At 29.4% G+C, this 21,087-nt stretch overlaps 1 protein-coding gene across 7 annotated transcripts in view; it reads left to right on the top strand.

The window, feature by feature from the left end:
• Positions 1-21,087, top strand: part of LOC129958375 (inositol 1,4,5-triphosphate receptor associated 1-like) — a 135,076-nt gene that overhangs the window by 88,631 nt on the left and 25,358 nt on the right. For all 7 annotated transcript variants that reach the window (XM_056070825.1, XM_056070822.1, XM_056070824.1 and 4 more), the window contains 7 exons: positions 2,490-2,547; positions 2,690-2,819; positions 5,538-5,629; positions 7,435-7,542; positions 9,080-9,300; positions 13,365-13,395; positions 13,513-13,653. In XM_056070825.1, coding sequence (XP_055926800.1) covers positions 2,490-2,547; positions 2,690-2,819; positions 5,538-5,629; positions 7,435-7,542; positions 9,080-9,300; positions 13,365-13,395; positions 13,513-13,653 — 781 coding nt within the window. The remainder of the gene's footprint in view (positions 1-2,489; positions 2,548-2,689; positions 2,820-5,537; positions 5,630-7,434; positions 7,543-9,079; positions 9,301-13,364; positions 13,396-13,512; positions 13,654-21,087) is intronic.

The raw sequence follows: 21,087 nt of genomic DNA on the forward strand, positions 1-21,087 counted from the left end.
ATAATTCAAAAAAACTATGGTAAATTTATTAAAATAAAAACCAACAGCCTATTTAAGATAATTAATATATCATTAAGTAAATGCTAACTCTCAAGGATTACTTTAATAATGCAGTATAAAAATTCAATTTAAATTTTCTTCATGTCTGATTTATTTTTTAAATTTTAATTTCAGTTTTACGTGAATTTTCAAAGTTTAATTCTATTTTATTTGATTTTAAACACTATTTAATGTCTTTTCTTTCAATCAGCGCTTTGCAATCAAAAGGAAGTATTAATAAGATAGTCGAAGCTCCATCTATTGACAATTATCCGAAATATTGCAGAGCTCGTCAAACTGAGTGAGAAAATATTGTATAATCATTAGAAAAGCATATGCGCATAGTTTTAAGGAAATTAAAATAATTCTAAGGGAGTAAAGTTTGTCCCAAGAATAGATATATATTCTATTCTTGGATATCAATTCACCCAAATCTTTGTGAAAAGACTTTAAGTCTAATTATTTTAGTTCATTCCTTTGATAACGTTTGATAGTCATCGTATAATTAACGTCATATTAATATTATATGCATTTTAATGACAAATATCAAAACTTCTCGCATAGAAATCTGGAAGAAATTTGAATCTTAAAAATAAAGGTTGTCTAAGCATTAAAAAATATATGATTCATAATTTGATATTTATGAAAGATAATATTAAAATAAATATTTAATCGTTGTTTTTTGAAAACTTTGGAAGAAAAATAATCAGGATAGAACAGAGAAAAAAAAATAAGATTACCGGATTTGAACCAAGCATTTCAGTCGATATACATGATTTTCATATAATATTCCAAAGTCTACTTTATTCCAAACTTTACTTTTTTATTATACTTTTAGTATACAAAAAATACTTTAGTACACTTCCAAACTATACTTTTATTAGTATAGGGATACTCTGGGTTTAGAACAGTTTCATAAAAAAATGAAATATTTTTTTTTTTTTTTTCTGAAAACATGAAAGTATGGGATTTTAAACTGGACTGAACTATTATTTTCATTACAATTTAGAATGGTCCAAAATAAACATATTGTGGTATAAAATAGTTTTCTCATTTTTTTTTTCCCCTCTTACATATACGAAGAATTTTAAATGGAAGTCTAAAATATGGCATCAATATGGCGTCGCTTCAAATTTTGAATTTGAACCATGTCTTAAGCTGAAATGTGGCGCAGCATGACCGAACCTTACTTTTGCTCTTTACTTTCAAAGAATAATTTAAAAAATTTGCTTTTCAGTTTGAGCAATGTACTCCATTTTTTTAAACTCTCAGTGAAATTAAAACTATTGTACGTTAATGAATTTTATCCCAAAGTATTTATGGCATTGGATTTCTAAAAAAATTGTCATTTCTTAGTTGAAAGGAAATTTTTTAATTGTTTTTTTAATACTGTTTAAATTCAGCCATGAAATTTGATTTAGCTATATGATACAACTCACAAATTTGAACATCTTACACGCATCGGGAATTCGTTTTAGTATTTTGGCTATGATTCAGGAATTTGAATCATTTTTTATCTGCAAAAATAATAGATCGTTTAATTTATTTTCTCATGTGTGTTAATATCTTAACGACTATATATTGTGAAAATTTAGCGCAAGTTGACATACCGTGTGTAATTAAACCATATGAATAATTTTGAAAATTTGTACATTTTATAGAAAACAATACCTTTTTCTCGACACTCCTTTTTAATATTTATATATTTTATAATTGTATAATTCAGGAGAACCGATCATTAAGAATAATGCAATGGTTCGAACAGAAACAAAATTGATTACATTAGAAATAAAACTCAATATTCGACAATGTTACAAAACCTTACATTAAGTTGCATTACTTGCAATTTGTCTTAATCACACGAAGCACAAAATTGGGAATCTAGGAAGGGTTTTGAAGAGAAATCCATGTATTTTTTGTTTTTGAAAATTCATTTCAATACCCTTTTTGTGTCTATTTTTCATCCCGTATTGCCAGTGAGGAGTGTAATGTGATGATTAACATGCTTAACGCGGATTTTCTTTTTACGTCAGTTTCTTTAAGGTAATTACTTAGTGAAATTACGACACTGGCATAGAAGGTACTATTACAAAGAATTGATGGAAAGGCTTCAAGGAGGATATTTTGTGTGTTTATTCCAAATTAGAACTATTTTTGACTCATCGCTGTTTTCAGGAGCTCATGTGCACTTTTCACTTTTTAAGCATGCTTGTAATAGAATTATATTTGTCTAGTTATAAAACATCATTTTAGATTTGCATGTTTAACAGTTGCATCTAGTGATCTCAATGTATAGTTGTCTAATAATAATGATGTACACCGACTTCTGAATGCAGTAATTTTTCCCTCTAGCTATAGTTATATATTCCCTCTATGTTTTTCTCTTTAGTTTCCCAACCATATATTTCTCTTTTGTCTCCTAACCATCCATTTCCATTTTTCTCTTGCAGCAACGTAGAGGCTACTCCTCTTGAATCGAAGCCTCCAAGCGAAAAAAGCGGCTACACGGTATGTATTTATTATTTATATTTTTTCGCTGATGAATTTCCAACTCTTGCAGTTGTTTTCTTCTCAAATAAATATAAAAATGTTTTTTCTCTCTTCTTTGTTTTCAGTGTTGTAATTATGTAATCTGTTACTTTTTTTTAAGGCATCTGGTGTTGGTATTCTTGAAAAATCCAAATCTGAGAGCGATGCCAAATCTATCGATGATAGAAATGGAAGTAATAAAGAAAAATTAAAATATTCCCAACGCAGTTTGCGTAGAGGTTCTGGTGCTGGTAAATTCTTTTACTTTTTCATATTAGATTTATCAATTAGAATATTTCATTTATAGCATATGATGAAACAGAGAAACTGGTAATTTTGCAACTTTAAAAGTATCAAAATGAAGTCCAAAACGGAGGCGCGTAGAAACAAAAATCTTGCAGTTTCTATGTTCAATGAAATAAAGTCGTAGACCCATAAATAGCATGCATTTCTTGTGAAAACTATTTATAAAATTTGCGACAATCACAATTAACAACAAAACTCTAACCGTAAAAGACCCAGAAGGCTTCATCAGTGGGAATTTCCTGGGTAATTAATCTCTTTTCAATACTTTAGCGCAAAGTTGAACAAAAAAAAGTTTTTGTTAACAGAGTACGGGAAACCTAATAAATTATGAGTATTTTTCAATTTATTTTAAGTTTTCTAAAATAATTTTTATGAATATTCTTTGACTGTTTGACGAGAAACATTGATTAAACTAATCTCTATTTTTCCCTCTAAAGCCCGAAAACCAACGGTGGCGAATACTATGAGGCATTATACTTCTCACACACAACCAAATCCCATAAATGGATTTCGATGTCTTAACACTTTTATTAAATATAAAAAGAAATGCTGCCAAAATGCTCAATTTTGTGGACTAGAAATTCCACTTTAAGGCGACACGGTACATAAAAAATTTTTCTTTTAAATTTTGATGTCTACAACTATATATAACTTTTATTTTATGTAAAAATAGTACTCTATAACTATCGCCTAAAAATTTTTTTGAAATAATTTAATTTTTAAAAAAATTAAGTGGTTTGAAAAATGTTGAGCTTTTTTTAAAACCCTAAGGCTTTTTTAAATATGAAGATTTTTCTCCAAATTTTTTTACAGGTAGATATTAATATACTACATAAAATGGATTATGGATTTACTATTGGAGTATGGATTCCCTCCTGCCAATAGTATTTAATTTTTTAATATTTTTTTTAATTGTAAAAACACAAAAAAAATCTGAAAAATGCAGAAATTCTGACTTGGGACCTTTTTAAAATAAATACTGTACACTTTAAAGCTAATTCCATACTATGTTTTATAAAACATATATTTCTGAACATTCAAAAAAATTTCACACCTCTGCCTCTATTTTTAAGAAAGTCTTGGGCTTTCGAAATGTAGCATATAAGCAAAAACACAACATGGAGGAAAATGCATTTAAAGTTTTGATTCATCTAAATCGTAATATAAAATCTATAAATATAATTAAATTTACCTGTATCTTTTACAAAATGTGATTCAGGTTATTCTAAATTGTTTAAAGTTAAAAAATGCAGAAAATTATTGAAACAAAATATTATATTTGTATATAGAAAATATAAAGAAAAATTAACGAAAGATCAAAATTTCACATATCTTTATCATAATACCTTTAAAAAAATTAATACGCATATCAAAATTGATAAAATGTATATTTCTGCTATTCTGTTTGCTATTTCCGTTATTCTGCTTGCTCTTTCTGCTATTCTGCTTGCTATTTCTGCTATTCTGCTTGATCGATGTTGTTGTAATTTTTGAGCATTTACTCCAAATGACACTGTGGAGAGTCTCAATAGAAATTTGCGCCATACTCAGAATACATCGCTCTAATAGCTCATTTGATGCAAGCCTTCGGTAAATTGGCAATATTTTTGCCAAATGAGCTTTTTTTTACAGATGTTTGAATCTGAAAAGTGAGCGTGGCAACATTGTTTACTCTCCTGATATGCATCAAAAATTCTTCAATAATTTAATAAAAAATAAAGCTAAAGCTCTAACATTTTGCAGGCACATTTAGAAAGACCCAATTTATCATATGAGGCAATAAAAAAAATTTCAATTTTTTTTATATGATTTTTTTGAGTACCGTGTCACCTTAATGATCTAAAAATATACAAAAATTAATAAATTTTTGTAAAGCATTGTAAGCATTAAATTCTGTTCCAAATAATGTAAAACATTTTACCAATACTTTTATTTCTATATTCATTTGAAAATCTGTTGGAGAAAAAACCACTCATTTCATTTAAACACCCATTCATCAATTCAAAAGAAAAGGTAGAATTCCGCTCAAATTCAATCCCCACTAATTAAACTGATAATTTTATTAATATAATACGAATAAGAATTTGAGGCTTATGTTAAAAAAGTACTTTCAATATTCATTTTTTTTCCAATGTGATTCAGTTTTATTATAAACAAATAAAAACAGATCCGTGTTGTACTGCCTTTTCACCATCATTTAATAACTTCATGCATATAAATCGCTTACATATTCTACTGTTCATTCTCGGATTCGGAAATCCACCACGCGTTTTTGCACCTGCCTCAGGATGCGTTTATTTCGTCGGAAAAGGGGTGAATAGGAAGATGAATGGAAGAGATGTATATATTTATGAATAGATTGAACTCAGAATATTCGTAGAGTTAGAAGTGTAATAACTGCTCATCTTTCTGCTCATCATATCGCCTCGTAGTGAAGTACTGACGTCGAAAAGTGGGATTGTGAAATAGACAATACCTACAGTGCGTTATCCTAACGAAGCTGATGTGAACATTAAAAAACGTTCTGTTTATAGATTTTATCGATATATATTTCGTAATGAATATAATTGTTTATTTTCGTCAGTTTCTCTACAGCTAATGATATGGTATAAATTAATGTTTCATTTAATATGCAAATTTTTTTTATTAAATTGCCTTTATAGGTTCTCCGAATTCACAGTTAACGATTCCTAGATATCCAGCTTTTGACTTCAGTGAACAAGAAGATGTTCATTCAATATTTCCTTCTCCATCAGTAAGTTTCTTGGGCTTTATTCGATTACTTTGTTTAACCCTGCTATTCTGGTCGCATTTACTGTACGAATGTAACGCTCGGATCAATGTGACATGAACATACTAACTTCAGGAATCTGTGTTTTCCATGTTTTCAGAAAAATATTATGTTTAGAGATAAATAATATATATATTAGCATAATAGAAAAGTCATACAATTTATATCTAAATATAATGTTTCTATATCTAAGATTAAAAAACTGAGTTAGGACATTTTTTTTTTTTAAATCTTGCCTGTTTTTTATTTTCTATTTGGATAAAAATATGCTGCATAGAGCTTCCAGATATATTTTTTTGTATTTCTTGCCCACTGTATTTCATTTATTATTATTGTTTGATGGATTTGAACTTGACTTGAACAACTTGAAACACACGCTTATCACTCAGTTGTAAAATAATAGTAGAAGTTCGTGATAAATCATTTTATCTTTAATCCTACAATCTTTCGACTATAATGGCGATTTTTCTTTTCTGAGATATTATCTTGCTTGAATTTTTTTTATTTGCTTGATTTTTCCTAAAAACAGACTACTATTGGTCAATTTATTTTCATTTCATTTGATATTTGCTGATATCCATAATATAAAAGTGTTTCAAGCAAAACTACAGAACTATAATAAAATGTAATCTAAAGTCACTGGTTTGTTTCCCTTTTATATCAATGTATGTTTTCAAAGTTTATTAGGAATATTCATAGCTCCTTTACTGATGTTGTAATCTAATATCATTTCTAGGGTTTTGTAGAGTTTAATTCATCATGATGTATTTGTTTCTAAAGTTGGCTTACTTTTTTGGAATATTATTCACTGCAGTTGCATCATGTGTAAAGCAAAAACTTGAGCTATGTATCTCTTTGTCTTCGATCGAATAGTTCTGGCTTATTTTTTCTCGTACACCAAACATTTGGTATTAGAAGTTGACTCAGTTGTTAAGAAGTGAAGTTATTATACACCATTGAATGTACCATTGTACTCTCTTAGTTCATATGTTTGATTATAAGATCGCTTGCTTGTTTGGGTTTTCTTTTTGTTGTTGTTGTTTGTTTGTTTGTTTTTCCCCTTTTCTGGTTTTGCCTGAGGGTTTTTTTTTTTTTTTCAATATAAATATATACATTTAGAACAATTAGAGTTTTGCTGTCACATAATGTCCAAGCTTTCACATAATATCCATATATTTAGATTATTTATTTGACATATACAGTTCACAGACCATGAAAAGAAATCATTTTTCATTTTATGTTGTAAAATTTTCATACAGATAAAAAAAAAACGTTTTGTTTAAATTTCCAGCCATTTCACCTAAATTTCCCAAATTGGAGAACATTTATTTGTGCTTTACATTTTTGCTTTTGCTTTTCATTCATTTTCAATCACTTTTTATCAAACCAAATATTTTGCAGGAATTTATTTTAATCCTGATTTCATTTTTACCCTGCCTAGTTGAATTAGTAATATGCAGTGTAAGATTTTAAGTACAATTAAGAGAAATCGCTATCGGGTCATATTGATCCAAACGAATCAGTAATATAATTTGAAAAAATTTGTAGAAAATGTGTAAATAAACGATAATCATTTTCAGAGAAATGATATTGCATATTCACTAACAAATTTACGAAATATCTATAAAATAACTTCACACTTTCTTTTCTCATAAGCAGTTGGAAACGCTTCTGGCCAAATAGACCCAAAAAGAACAGCAGGATTAAAAAAGATCCTTAGAAATGACCATTGATTCATTTATTATATGATTAATTTTATTTTTCTTTAGGAACCCGAAGCAAATCGTAATATTAAAACGGAAGATTTCCCAGGAATTTTAAAATTAGACAAGGCAGCTGATCCAGATGCATCTCAAAATACCTTGAACTTAAAAGATGTATGTATTATATTTACAACAACGATGCTTTATTTTATTTTTGTGCTTTCGTTGAATTGAAAATGGTTGCAAGTTTTATAGTCTTTGAATTTTTGTGCTTATTCTTTCTTCAACATTATAAAAACTTCTAGACAATTAACAATTTTCAATCTATAATGTAACAGAAGTACAGAGAAGTAAAAGATATGCAAATAATATTAAATAAACACAATCAAACTGTGCAGAGAAGTATTAAATACTTGTTTCTGTTTTTCTTAAACATTTTTTTATTAAAACAGTATGATTAATATGTAGATATTTGATTGAACAAAAAAATTCAAGTAATTTTAGAAGAATTTGCCCTTGCTATTATAGGCATTTTAGTACTATGTGTACATTTGGGGGAAGGGATGAGGATTGGTGGATTGCTGAAAGACGAATCGCAATCATTCAGCTATTCGGCAACACAAGTACTTTGTTTATAATTTTGTATAAAACACATGACAGAAGTACTTAGAATTTTGCCATACGCTTCCGCACAATTGCCGGTTCCACCAGATTCTTGATTCAGTGCGCCGACTACTGTTTGACTGCTGTCGCAATTCAAGGAAACGATATGTTGCATTTATGTGACTTAAATAAATAAAACGTAGTCTGTTCTCAGGGACATAGCCACAAAGGGAATCAGGGGTATGGATGTCCCGTTGCACAATCTTAGAGGGCGCCATTGAAACAAAACATTAGTGCATTTATGTCACTTTTTAAAGCAAAATTTGATAAAGGGGCGAAAAAAATGCCATGGCTCGAGCGCCATTTATCTGTGCTAAGTCTTTGATGACGACTTAAGGAGAGGGACGAAAAATATCATTATGCCAAGCGCGTCATTATACCACTGGTTTTTCATTTGCATTTGTAATATCTTCTACACTTTGGCAGTGTGTCGTAGTGACCTTGAAGCAGAATCTCTACTTCAAGACTGGGTGGTGCAGACCTTATTTCACGAAGAACCACTACGTGTATAGATTTAGTGAATGTTAAATTTGTCGAGGGTCCTCTCCCTGGTTGGTGCTTAAATTTAGAAAAGAGTGTTTTCGTTGTCAAGTGACCATGAATCATAATATCCCTCGCGTTTCTTCAAAACGGAATATAAATCTAACCATTGATTTTTTTATTTAAACGAACTACACGTGAAAATGGCATATATGGCTTTGCGTTGCTATTTTGCTCTGTGCTTGATTTCGATTCATTTTTGTTCCATGTACCCCTCACAGAAATTTGTACATCCTGTATTTTTCTGTTTCCATAATATTAAATTAGAAATGTTTGTGTCATTTCATTAATTTTTTAATGATTGTATTTTTTTCGCAATGTTTGCGGATTGTTTAATTTTTATGCTAAGCATCTCGTATCATTGCTCGGAAATTTTAAAATTTCGGATTAGACTTTTAATTTTGTGCAGCCAATATAAAAAAAATAATAAATAAAAAAACACGTTTAAAAAGTTTTAATATGTATATTATGCATTATAAGTTTTTTTTCCTTATTTTATGGAAATTAGACGAGTCAAAAGAAAAGAAACTCGAGTAAATCGAAAACACTGATGCCCGAACACATGGAGAATTCGGAGACTGAATCTACTAAAGGAAGTTTCGAATGTGAAGCTCCTGATATGCCTCCATCTTGTGAAGCGACATCTATTCCTGTACCTGATATCGCATTTCCCAGTTTGCCTAATACCTTTTTAGCAAAACTGGGCGTACACAAAGATAGTCCCTTACCGTAAGTAAAGTGATATTTGCAAATTCAAATTTTTAATTCACTTTGCATTCTACAATTGCTCTTCGTAATTGTAAATACAAATCTTTTACTGACTGAAATAATTGTCAAATTTGCTTCATATTTTCCTTGGTAATATAATTTTAGTCCTTACCTCAGAACTAAAGTTAAGCTGTTTGGATTTTATAACATCGTTTTCTATTTATATGAAAAGCTGTCGTGTCCTTTATATTATTAAAATAAGTCTAATTAAAACTTATTGACTTTTTTATTTAATTCATAATATATTAATTTAATTTAAATTATTGAATTATTTCTTTTATTTATTTTTTAATGTGGATAAAAAATTATGTGCATTATTGCGACGAAACAATTTTTATTTGAACATCTCCTAAATGTGAATGGATTTATGGAAATTTGAAAACTTCTCTTCGAATTTTCAGAAATTCTTGCTTTTAGTGGATAGGCTATTAATGGATGTTAAATGTTTACTTGAAAAATGTTTTCGAATGAGATTGTATTTTGTCTTTATTATTATAACAGTCAGAAGTTGAAGGTTTGTTTGAAATTCAAACAATATAAAGAATGCAACGTGAGATGAAAGGTCATAAGCATTATAACATACAAAAATATTTAAAAATTGGTTTGATATGTAGATGACATCCTTAGTCATTTTTATCATATGACTGTTAGATAATGTAAGTTTACCCCAGTATTTTTACGATTTTTATAATGATTTCTTTTGTTGATATCTGAAATTTTCAGTCTTTAAATACGAAATTATTTTCTCCTGCTATATTGCAATGACTTTAAAATGTAGCTGATCCATTATAAAACACATTCAAATGCCATCTATGATGTCAAAAATATATATAAATATAAACAAGAATAAAAAAGTGAAATATATATATATATATATATATATATATATAGAGAGAGAGAGAGAGAGAGAAATAAAAGAAGGGGGAAAAGAAACTCTAGTAGAAATCTTTAACGGTGTGAGTTTTAGTCACTTTCTGCAATTAGCACATAGGATATGTAAGAAAATTTAACTCATTTGTTGCCAGCTCATACTGTATAATCTCAGTCGTCATTTTCTGCATCCATTTTTATCTAGTACATTTCCAAGTGGAAGCCAATGGGGCAAATTAAATATGAAAAGGAAGTAGAAGAAAAAGAGTGTAGGGTGAAGGGATTTGCCATTTGAAAAAGTAAAAACTTTTACCCAAGGTTTTTTTTTAATTTTTTACTCTGCTTTTAAGAAATATTGATAATCAATGAATTATTTGGTTAATTAATCTAAAATACTTGATTTTTTGTTTAAAATGGATTTTTTACATATATTCATTACATGGAAAATTAACTTTTCATATAACGTCACTGCTATCTGAATCTATCAAAAGAGGCGCTCGCAGGAGAATTACATTTTGAGAGAAAATTAGGCTAACATGTAGTGTATCTAAAAATCCATCTGAATATATTTTTTTTATTGTGTTATTGATTAAGATGAGTAATGCTGTTTGATTTTAAATAAGTGAATGAGGGCAGTATTGAACCCTTTAGAGGGGTCCTTAGGGAATGCAAATTTCGAGAGAGGAACTTTCTCCTCTTCCTCAATTTCTAAAATCACATAATTTTTCATTTTAATTTAATCCCTATATAATTAGTTACAAGTGGCAAATTTTCACAAAGTGAAATAAAATATTTCATTACAGGTTGTTACAACTTTATTTACACCCCTCGAGGTCCAAGGTTTTCCACCCGAGGGCGCTATGTCCCTCCCCCTCTGGGTTTTGTTTATCTTAAGTCAGTCTTGTTGTGTACGTTGTGGAGGCGAGATGTATTGCTTTGTCTTTGTGCGCTTTGCACAAATTTAAAATCTCCGAGTCAAGTTTCTTTAGTTCATCATCTTTGTCTAATAATTTCGCTAACAGTTCTTCGATTATATCTAAAGATCTTTCATCCGTTTTGTTTATTTCCTGCTCTAGTTGTTTAAAATGTTCAGTTGCCGCCTTTCTGACAGGGGTTCTAACTTTTTTTAAGTATTCCACATCCATTTTAGCTAATTCGCATCTAGTTTTAGTTTCGCATCTATAGGTATCTCCGGTCGAATTGGGCGTTTCCCGGGTTTCGGCACCAAAAATGATTAGACTTCAATTCAATAGCCAATGGAATGATTCGAAAAGCTCTTACCTGTCCGAAAGGAACTGGAGGCAACTAGTGGATTTTCACATTTTATTCACACACATCAGTAAAACGGAACACACAGCATTTATACAGCAAAGCGCACAAAGACAAAGCAATACATCTCGACTCTACAACGTACACAACAAGACTGACTCAAGATAAACAAAACCCAGAGGGGGACACAGCGCCCTCGGACGGAAACCCTTGGACCTCGAGGGGTGTGAATAAAGTTTTAACACAGGTCACTGTCAAAAGAGATTATTTCATTTTCTCAAATATCCAAAAAAAAAAAAAAAATCAAAATTAAAACTTAAAAGTATCATTAACAGAACTATAAAAAATAACTGTTTTTTCTTGTATAACCTAAATATCATTTAATTAAAAAATCGCATTATTTTGAAATTTTAAAGCTACATATATTTTTTTTAATAATTATTAAGCAACATGATGTAAAATTTGCAAAAGTTAATTGATTCGAAAGATTGTTAAAATAATGCTCTAAAATTTAAATGATACGTGATTTTTAACTGGAGTATACAGACTTTGATTTTATTTTCTGCTTTCGTTGAAGTTACGTTCTGAAAATATCGCAAAAAGCAAATGAGATCCTAAATTGGAGTGTAGGACGGGCTAGGCATTTACCTATTGAATTATCTGGCCCTGGGTGAATAATCGTACTAATAATGCATTTATTTTTTGTTTATCTTCATATACTGCAATTTTAAAATGAAGCATGTATGAAGAAATAGAAATCACGTAATGCTATAATCACAGGATATATAAATATGCCACTCATATGATACCTTACTGAACATCATGTCTTATTCTTCCTGCCATATGTGTAGTGACTTTCAAAATTAAATTACCTTAGCAGTGATTCATATATTTAAAGTTAATGGATTAAATAATGCTTGGAAATGGTTATTTTTATGCCCCTCTTTTATAATTCATTCAGAAAATTGTGAAAATATGTATGGAAAAAATTGTTGCATTCACTTATTGCTATCCATTTAAATTAATTAAAACACATCAATCTGTAAGGCCTCAGTAACTTAACTGTAGAGTCTCAGCCTCAGAATTAGAGGATTGTGAACTTGAGGCTCAGTTCAAGTAAAGATTCATCGTCACTTGGGATTAATGGTTCAAATTATCAAACATCCTCCCTTATTGATATATTGTGGAAGTTTGAAGATGGTTTGCAGGTTTAGGTTTCTTTCTCGTCATCTGAAATGGGATAAATTCATGGAGCTCTTGAACCACAAGCATCTCATCTAACCACTTGACATGATAGAGGGGAAGAATTACGAAATTACTAGAAAATTGCGAATTACCATAGGTGCAATTACAAAACAGTAGATTATTAATCAAACAATTGTTAGTTATACTGTTTCGGAAAAAATAGATTTATTTAAATCATATTATTTCCTTGCGAACACGTCTGCTTAAAGCTTTTTTCTGTCGTATTATTTCTATACATCTAATTAAATAAACTTTTTGTTGCTTAATGGGTTTAAAATAATGTTGGCCAAAGAAACCAAGGTTTCATCAAAAAAAAAAAAAAAAACAATTGAAAACTAAAAGTGGAAATAGGTGTTAATGTTTAAAAATTCAAACTCTGCAATAACCTGAATAAATTTCTCAAATGAGCACTGCTTTAAAATGTGATAAACGGGAAAGTAGGTAGTAGTAAAGCAGCTCAAAATGGCCATTAAAGAGTCCGATGGTATGAACAATCTTTTACAATTTCCAAATATTTCCGCTCTTAGTACTTGGTGTGTTTACCATTTTTAATCCTCTGAACTTAGCATAGGTGAATTAATGATAAAAATGTTTTATGGTAAACAGGTGTTCGATTTAATCATTGAATTTATCTTTTCCAGGGTTGAAGCTTTTGATGAACATGATCTGGAGGTAATTAAATTTTCTCTTTTATTCTAAAATTAACTCTCATGCAATAATTTCATTGTTAAAAATGTTCATTTGCTTGTAAGAAGTGAGCTACATGTTTCTTTTTTTCTACTGTTTTAGAGTAAATTTATAGCATTATCTTTGGCTTTTAAAACGGATCGGGCTACATTAGCCAAAAGATTAGAACTGCACAAGCGTCAAAGAGATATGGCCGAAAAAAATGTGGAAAATGAGTTTCAATCAATGAGAGACCATTTATGTGTAAGTTATTTCAATATATCATTCTTATTATTTCTTGTCTAACTTCCTAAGTGTGTGTGTGTGTGTGTGTGTGTGTGTGTGTGTGTGTGTGTGTGTGTGTGTGTGTGTGTGTGTAACATTTCATATACGTTTCGCATGGCTCTTTAAGCTTATTGTACTGGCAATGTATTGATATATTTCGATGCATACAGATTTATATTTAATTTAAATGAATTTAATGAAATCCCAAGAATTTGATTTACAATTTTGAAATCCCAAGCATTCTGCATTAAAGCCCTCGCGTGTATGTTATGAAACATTTGGTATTTGTCAATGAAATGGGTCGAGAAAATTAATTAGGATTTTGAATAAAAATTAATGTCGAAATAAATTAATTTTAAAATATAATATGAATATTTTCTTAATTATATTCACTTGGAAATATTTCTAATTTCTCATTATCTTAGAATCTCTACGAGTGTGTATGAGAGAGGGGGGGATGAGTGAGTGTATCGCTAATGGCACAGTTCGCTGGCGATTAATTTATGAAAAATAAAGATATCATTTAATGAATTCTCCATTTTTAGATGCTTTTTAAAATTTCTCTATTAAATTCCTGACCAATGAATGACACACTCAGAACAACTTGAGAGCAGGAAAAAGAGGACGTGGAAAGGCATTCGACTCATGTAGCTTGAAAAAGGGATTTTCCCTAATTTAGCCTAAAGTAATTTTTTTAATCATCTATAGAGTCAGAAGCCTGGGAAACAAAAATGTGTGTAACCTAGATGTTAAAGTGAAGTTTGAATTCAATTCATTAGAAAATAACTAATTTTTAAAAAGCTGTTAAATTGAAACTATACAATCCCACACTGCAAACCTCATATGATAGCAGAGTTATTTGCTGACCTAAGATTTTGAGATGAACTAGCTTTCTTAATATCTTCAAATTTCGAACATTTTAGTTTGTCACTCATCATGATTTGAAATAAATATTCAGTATACAAAAATACAACAAAATAATCTCAAATGTAATGGAAATGCGAACTGTTTAGTGATATTAAACTGATATGAAGCGAAAATAGTGGAAAAAAAAAAGTAAAAATCCTTATATAGTATAGAGTATTGTAGAGTATTTTGAATTAAATAATAAAATTATTATAATAATGAAATATTATTATTATTATTATTATTATTTTGAAAATTATTGTACAGAGAGATCTCTGTGGGAAAAGTTGTTTTTAGTTTAGCTATTTTTCACAGTTCTTAACTTAGAAAAATTTGGTTCATGGTAAAGCAAGCTAAATACAAGTAAATAATAATATGCAGCTATAAAAAGTAAATTATATCAAAATTGTGGATAAACTGACACAATATGTTTCAAGAAAGTAATTTTGGTTAGTATTGTTTGATGTCAGTCAATTATGATAAATTTTTGGTTTAAAATCAATGGCAGAAGTATCTTTATTCTTTAATATAATTCGTAGACCTGGAATTATCAATAAATCTGAGAAAGGGGCATTGGTGTTTTGTTTTGTCCTATGCATTCTCCCAAAGAGAGACAATGCATGAGCAAATCGCAATAGTGTACTTCACTGGGGCAGTGATACATCTTAGTTAGTCTTCTCTTATGATTTTTCATATTTTAACACCCCCAAACAACAGACTACTTAAAACTCAACCTCCCTTAATGAAATAATTTCGAACGGGTCTTTATTTGGGAACCTGTACAATTTTAATGAATTGTTTTACCAAAGAATTTGGTGTATGAATTTCAGAAGTTACTTCAGAGGTATCTTAATAATTTCATATGGGTCGGAAAATAGGAACTTATTTTTCTTGATATAATGAAATTCTTTATAAACAACAAGACTACATATATCATTTTTTTTTCTGAATAAAGTGATCATCATATTTTATTTTTGTTATGAAAGTATTTTGTTCTTTACAGAGTCTAATTACAAGCTTCGTTAGTAGGTTCATAATAGTTATTTTGATTAATAGTAGAATTATAAGATTAGGTATTGAACAGCATGTTCGAGTATGTTAGTTATTGAATGAGGGGTTAAATTATGTTCATTAGCTACTCACTTTAATAGTTTTGTCCTTGGAATTTTAGTTCCAATAAAATTTACTTTACATTAGACCAAGTTACTAAATACTGATAAATGCGTTCAACTTTAACTGCGTTTTGGATGATGAGCTGAAGCTAAGCGATGGTTCACATTATAGTTTCTTCAGAATTTTTAATCTAAAAGAAATAAATGCAGCGTTTGTATCTGCTAATAATCATCCAGGGACTAATTTTAAAATACATATGTAAGTTTCGAAATTTTGATGAGAAAACTCAAACACACTGTGTTGAATAGTCTCTTATAATAGTAGGAATTGTTTTTAATATGTGGTTGAAATCTCGAACAGCTTCAATAAAGATGCACTCGAAAGATTCGCTTGTAGGAGACTTATAGTAACAAACCGAATATTTATCTTCTGCTCTTTTTGAGTTGTCACACAGTACTATCTTTAACAAATTCAGTCATAATAGAAGTAATACTAGGCCAATAATATTGAGAAGTAATTGAATTAATCATTTTTAATAAGTATAAGAAATAAGATAACCAAATTTTTCATGAGCTTAATTAAGAAAAATGGAATACTTATTTTAAAAATATTTTCCTCTTTAATTACTCTGAAATCTTTGACTTCATTATAGGTTCACATAAATTACATTCTTTTGTTGAGTTTTAATTTTATTCGCATCAAGGAAATGAACTGAATATTGAAAATGGTGAGAGATTATACCTGGATAACATATCTGCTTCAATTATTAGCTGAACCTTTTTGATACTTAATTTCATAGTCAAACATATTGACTTTAGAGACCAGTGGAATGACCATCCACTAAAGTTTTTAACATTTTTGAGTCAAATGAGAACTGCATCAGTATGAGTGAAAACATTTTGGCCATGAAGGTAATAATAAGATCTGTCTAATGCAGATCATGACAATATATTCTAATTCTGTTATTGCATAACTTTTTCATAATCTGTAATGATTAGTAATTGGATGTAAAACATTACTGGCATCAGGTTGTTTTAATAGAATGTTAGTATTCTTTTGTGATATATCAACAAAAATTGACAGGTTACATCTAGCTTTTATATTCTTAAAACTGACTTTGTTATTAGTATTTCTTCCAGTTTTTCATATGCACTTTGGTATTCATCAATCCAATTAATTTCGCTTCTTTTTCGAACCTCTGTTTCAAAGATGTCTTAAGTTTAGCATATTCAGGAATAAATACATTGTAAACATTTACTAAACCTAAGGATCTGTAAAAAAAATTTTATATTAAAGGGTGGTTATAATCTTTTTATAATTTTAATCTTAGCATTGTTAAGAATAACTTAACCATGTCCAGTTTTATAACCTTAAAATTTAATTTTGGCAAAAACACTTTTAGATACTCATAGTTTCAATTTGTTTTCTTTTTCTTAAATATTAAGATAAACATTAAGGTGTTTTCAATGTTCTTGTTTAAAAGAAAAGTATACAATGATATTGAAATAACTGCAGGTAAAATGAACTAATTGCTTATCTTGTAATGAAATAATTGCTTATTCTCTAAATTAATCTACTGAGAACCGCTGTAGCTACTTTAATGCCAAATGATAATCTACACTATTCATATAAGTCAAATTTTGGGCAGTAAGCAAGTTTATCTACATCTTTTGGACAATAGATACATGCCAATAACCTGAAGTCAAATCCAAAAAAAAAAAAAAAATGAAGGGAAAAAAAATTATTTGGATAATTTATTTAACGAACTGTCCATTAAAGGTAAGGATTCAGAGTCTCACTTATAAAAAGTATATAATTTTCTTAGATCTATGTATAATCATGTATTCTTACCCTCATAGCATTTAAAAGCAAAAGTTATTGGAGATAAATAAGAATTGTCGCTTTCTTTTATTAAACTGGGTTCAATAATTTATCAATCTGACTCATAATTTCTTGCTTTTCGACACTTTGGACAGGAAAAGTACCATAAAGTCTTAGACAAAGTGGGGAGTCTGTTTTGAGCACTATTCTTTGAGATTCAATACCGAGTGCACCTACATGTCTTTTCAAAACTACATTCATATTGTTTAAGATTTTATTTCGCAGTTATTCTGTCAGACCATTTGAAATATAAAAGCTTTACCTACAGAGGTCTGATAATAATGGGATTGGCATTTTTAATTTCAAAAATATGGAAAAAAATGTGTTTGTTTATATTTAGAAGTTGTTTCAGATTTATTTCCATTTTGATAAACATTTTGGAAGACTGCAGTCTATAGTAAGATTATATTTTAACAATTCGTATGGGCCTAGTATAATATAAAATCTGGTTTGGCGCGTTCATAATCACTTTCTTGCGAAGTGGTACCAATTTTTGAGAATAATGAACATATTTTTTGTAGGTTAATTGTATCTCGGGTTTGATGAACAAGTATGTTTTTGGCATTTCTCATTTTTAGGAGAAATTGTGTCACGAAATGTTGTGGTATGATGGAAAATGTCGAGCCGATATCTCAATGCATAGTAGGAATTTGTTTAGCACGTTTTTATTAACACGCTTTCTTGTCTGTTTGCTTACCTGTTCGGTACAGATTTTGCAATTGATTTAAAACTAACTTTCTAATGAGCTAGAAACATCAAACATCCCTCAGAGCTGGATGACAGTGTAACTTGACTCGCCTTCTTGTCTGTTTGTCATCGGAAAGTTTAGTTTAAAATCGATTGCAAAATTTTAGTCATACACAAAACTAAAAAGCAGAAAATAACAATTTTAAATTTTAAAAAATTTATACTGCATTTTTAAAATAGACTAGAAAGTATAATAATTTCTCCTAACCCCATACAGATTGTTCCTAAAATTTATGATTGTGAATTTTTAAAATTAACATTCATAAATTTTTAGTATGCACAAAAAAAATCTTCAGGACAATCTGTATGGGACTGGGAATAAATTTTTACTTTTTAGTCCTTTTTATTGTGCGATATATTAAATTTTTTAACTTTAATTATTTTTATATTATTCGAATACTTTCAATAATTGGTGGTTTGTTTTCCTCCTTTGGAGGGTCAATATTTGATTGTACAAAATTAGAAGTTGTTAATTGTGCAGTCTGAAAGGGCAGATCCGCACCCATTAGTAAGCATTTTCAATTTATATTTGAAAATTCATATTACCTTTGAGAAAAGCCTTATATTTCACCAATATTTAGTGTGTTGAGAAAAAAAAATCTTTTAAACATATGATTATTGGAACAAAATATTTTTCTATTACGAAGTAAATGAATTCATTCCAATTTTTAGGTAGATTCCTTATAGGAAGCCTACTTATTCCAATGGTTCTCATGACACGATGTCAGAAAATTTGGTTTTAGAAGCGGTATGGCGAGTTTTAGATCCCATCCCAGGAGTGTCCGTGTTATTAAATCTTAGGTCTAGAGGTCTTGTAAGCTAATCCATCAACCATATATCCTCAATTTTGAAGACTATCATAGTGGTCCGTGAAAGGATTAATTGTTCTCCTGAAAATTGTAACATCGCTCTATAAAATCTAGTTCGCATCTTCTGAGCAGCCAAAGAATCCTACACCATATACATGGAGAGATGTGCTGCCATCAAAACAAAATGCAAATATTAACCTTGGAACAGAATTCAGTAAGATAACGTTATCTTTACAGATAAGATACGATTTAGCCAAGACATTGGTTCTTGTTGTACCATCATCGGGAGATGGTACAACAAAACAAGATACACCTAACCCTAGAAAAAATAAGATACACCTAATACCTTTGCTTCAAAACCATGAAAAGATATCACTAATTGGAGATCTTATAATCTGGAGATAGGCTGAGCATGACGAGCTTTCCTGAAGATTTTTAATGTATACCATGATTAAATGTGAATTTTTCTCACAAATCCGCATAAAGTTAAATTTTCTTAAAAGTTGTAAATTATTTCAGAAATAATACAAACTGTATTATTTGTCTTAACAGTTTTCTCTCTTTTCTATTTTTGCCTTGTTGCTTGTTAAATATTTTGTTGTAGTTTTCCTTGTGAAAAAATAAATGTTACTTTTTAGTGAATTTTCTTGAAGTTATATTAAATGTGTTTAAAAGTCTGGTCAGGAATGTAGCGAAAACGGGAGGGGTAAAGAAAGTGACGTCCCTCCCCCCCCCCTTTTTTTTTTAAGAATTGGCCATATTTTAGGGTTACTTTATATTGCCCGTCGAAGGAATGTGCTAAATTTAAGAATCTTATTTCTCAAGTCAGTAGCTTTTCGAAATATTTACTGATATTTTTCTGAAATAATTTAGTGATCGAAAGAAAAACTTGTTGCCTCTGTGAAATCGCCAAAACTATTTTTGTTGCGTGGAGAAAATGTCGATTCTGTTTCATGTGAATGTAATACTCATGTTCGCTAAAATCTACTTTTTACTCATAAATTCAAAAATGCGGGGGGGGGGGATGTTTGTATGAGCTAATAGTTCATATTATTTTTAAAAATATATATCGATTCTGTCGATTTGATATAAATAAGGTCGCATACCCATTTCGATTTGTCGACAAATGATAGTGATGCTAAATATAAATAATTAAAAAAAATGCATGCTATTACTTTCCATTTAATCATAACAAGGAAACAAAGGCCAATTGATGGTTTCTCCTTTATACAGTGGTCATAACAAACCAGGTTATAGTCAGTTATATGTGTTTGATACCAGTGTAGCCACTGAAAAAAGCATGGAGAGAAATGAAGGATGTTTGCTCTCTGTGATGGAAATATTTAATTCTATGTTGAGAGCAATCAATCTGTTCATCGATTGTTACCTGCAGATGAATCGTATAATTGAAGAAAATCCTGCTACAAATTTCAGGAGGGTTTTCTTGCAGATTAGAAATTTAAATATACGTAGATATAACCAACATATTACAAAATCAGAAATTGCAGCGACATTTGTTGGAGATAATGGCGAACCACCTACTAATCGAGATATCTATATTTATCCTGTATGTGATAGTTACAAAAATTTTTCTCCATTAAACCAATGTTGTGATCCAAAGGTCTAACTCTTGCTGTTTCCAAGAGGAGAATTAGGTTCAATTTTCGAGTGCGCATTTTGCCTTGCATTTTTTTATTTCTTTCATTGTTTTATCTTATTTTAGAATGGACTGAATTTGAATATAGCTGCTTTCAGATAATTTATTTTTTTGTAAATATCAAATTCTTATTCTGTTTCTGTAGGATACCTTCCAAATTTGAACAATTGTGAGAAAAGCACTTTTTTTTTAATTTGATTGTTTTTTTTAATTTGTTTGTAAATATTAATTTTTTATTTTGTTTCTATGGTATAGTTCCCAAATTTGGAAAATTTTGAGAAAAGCTCAATTTTTTAAAAA

This window comes from Argiope bruennichi, chromosome X1 (genome assembly GCF_947563725.1).
Source record: "Argiope bruennichi chromosome X1, qqArgBrue1.1, whole genome shotgun sequence".
NCBI classification, from domain to species: Eukaryota; Metazoa; Arthropoda; class Arachnida; order Araneae; family Araneidae; genus Argiope; species Argiope bruennichi.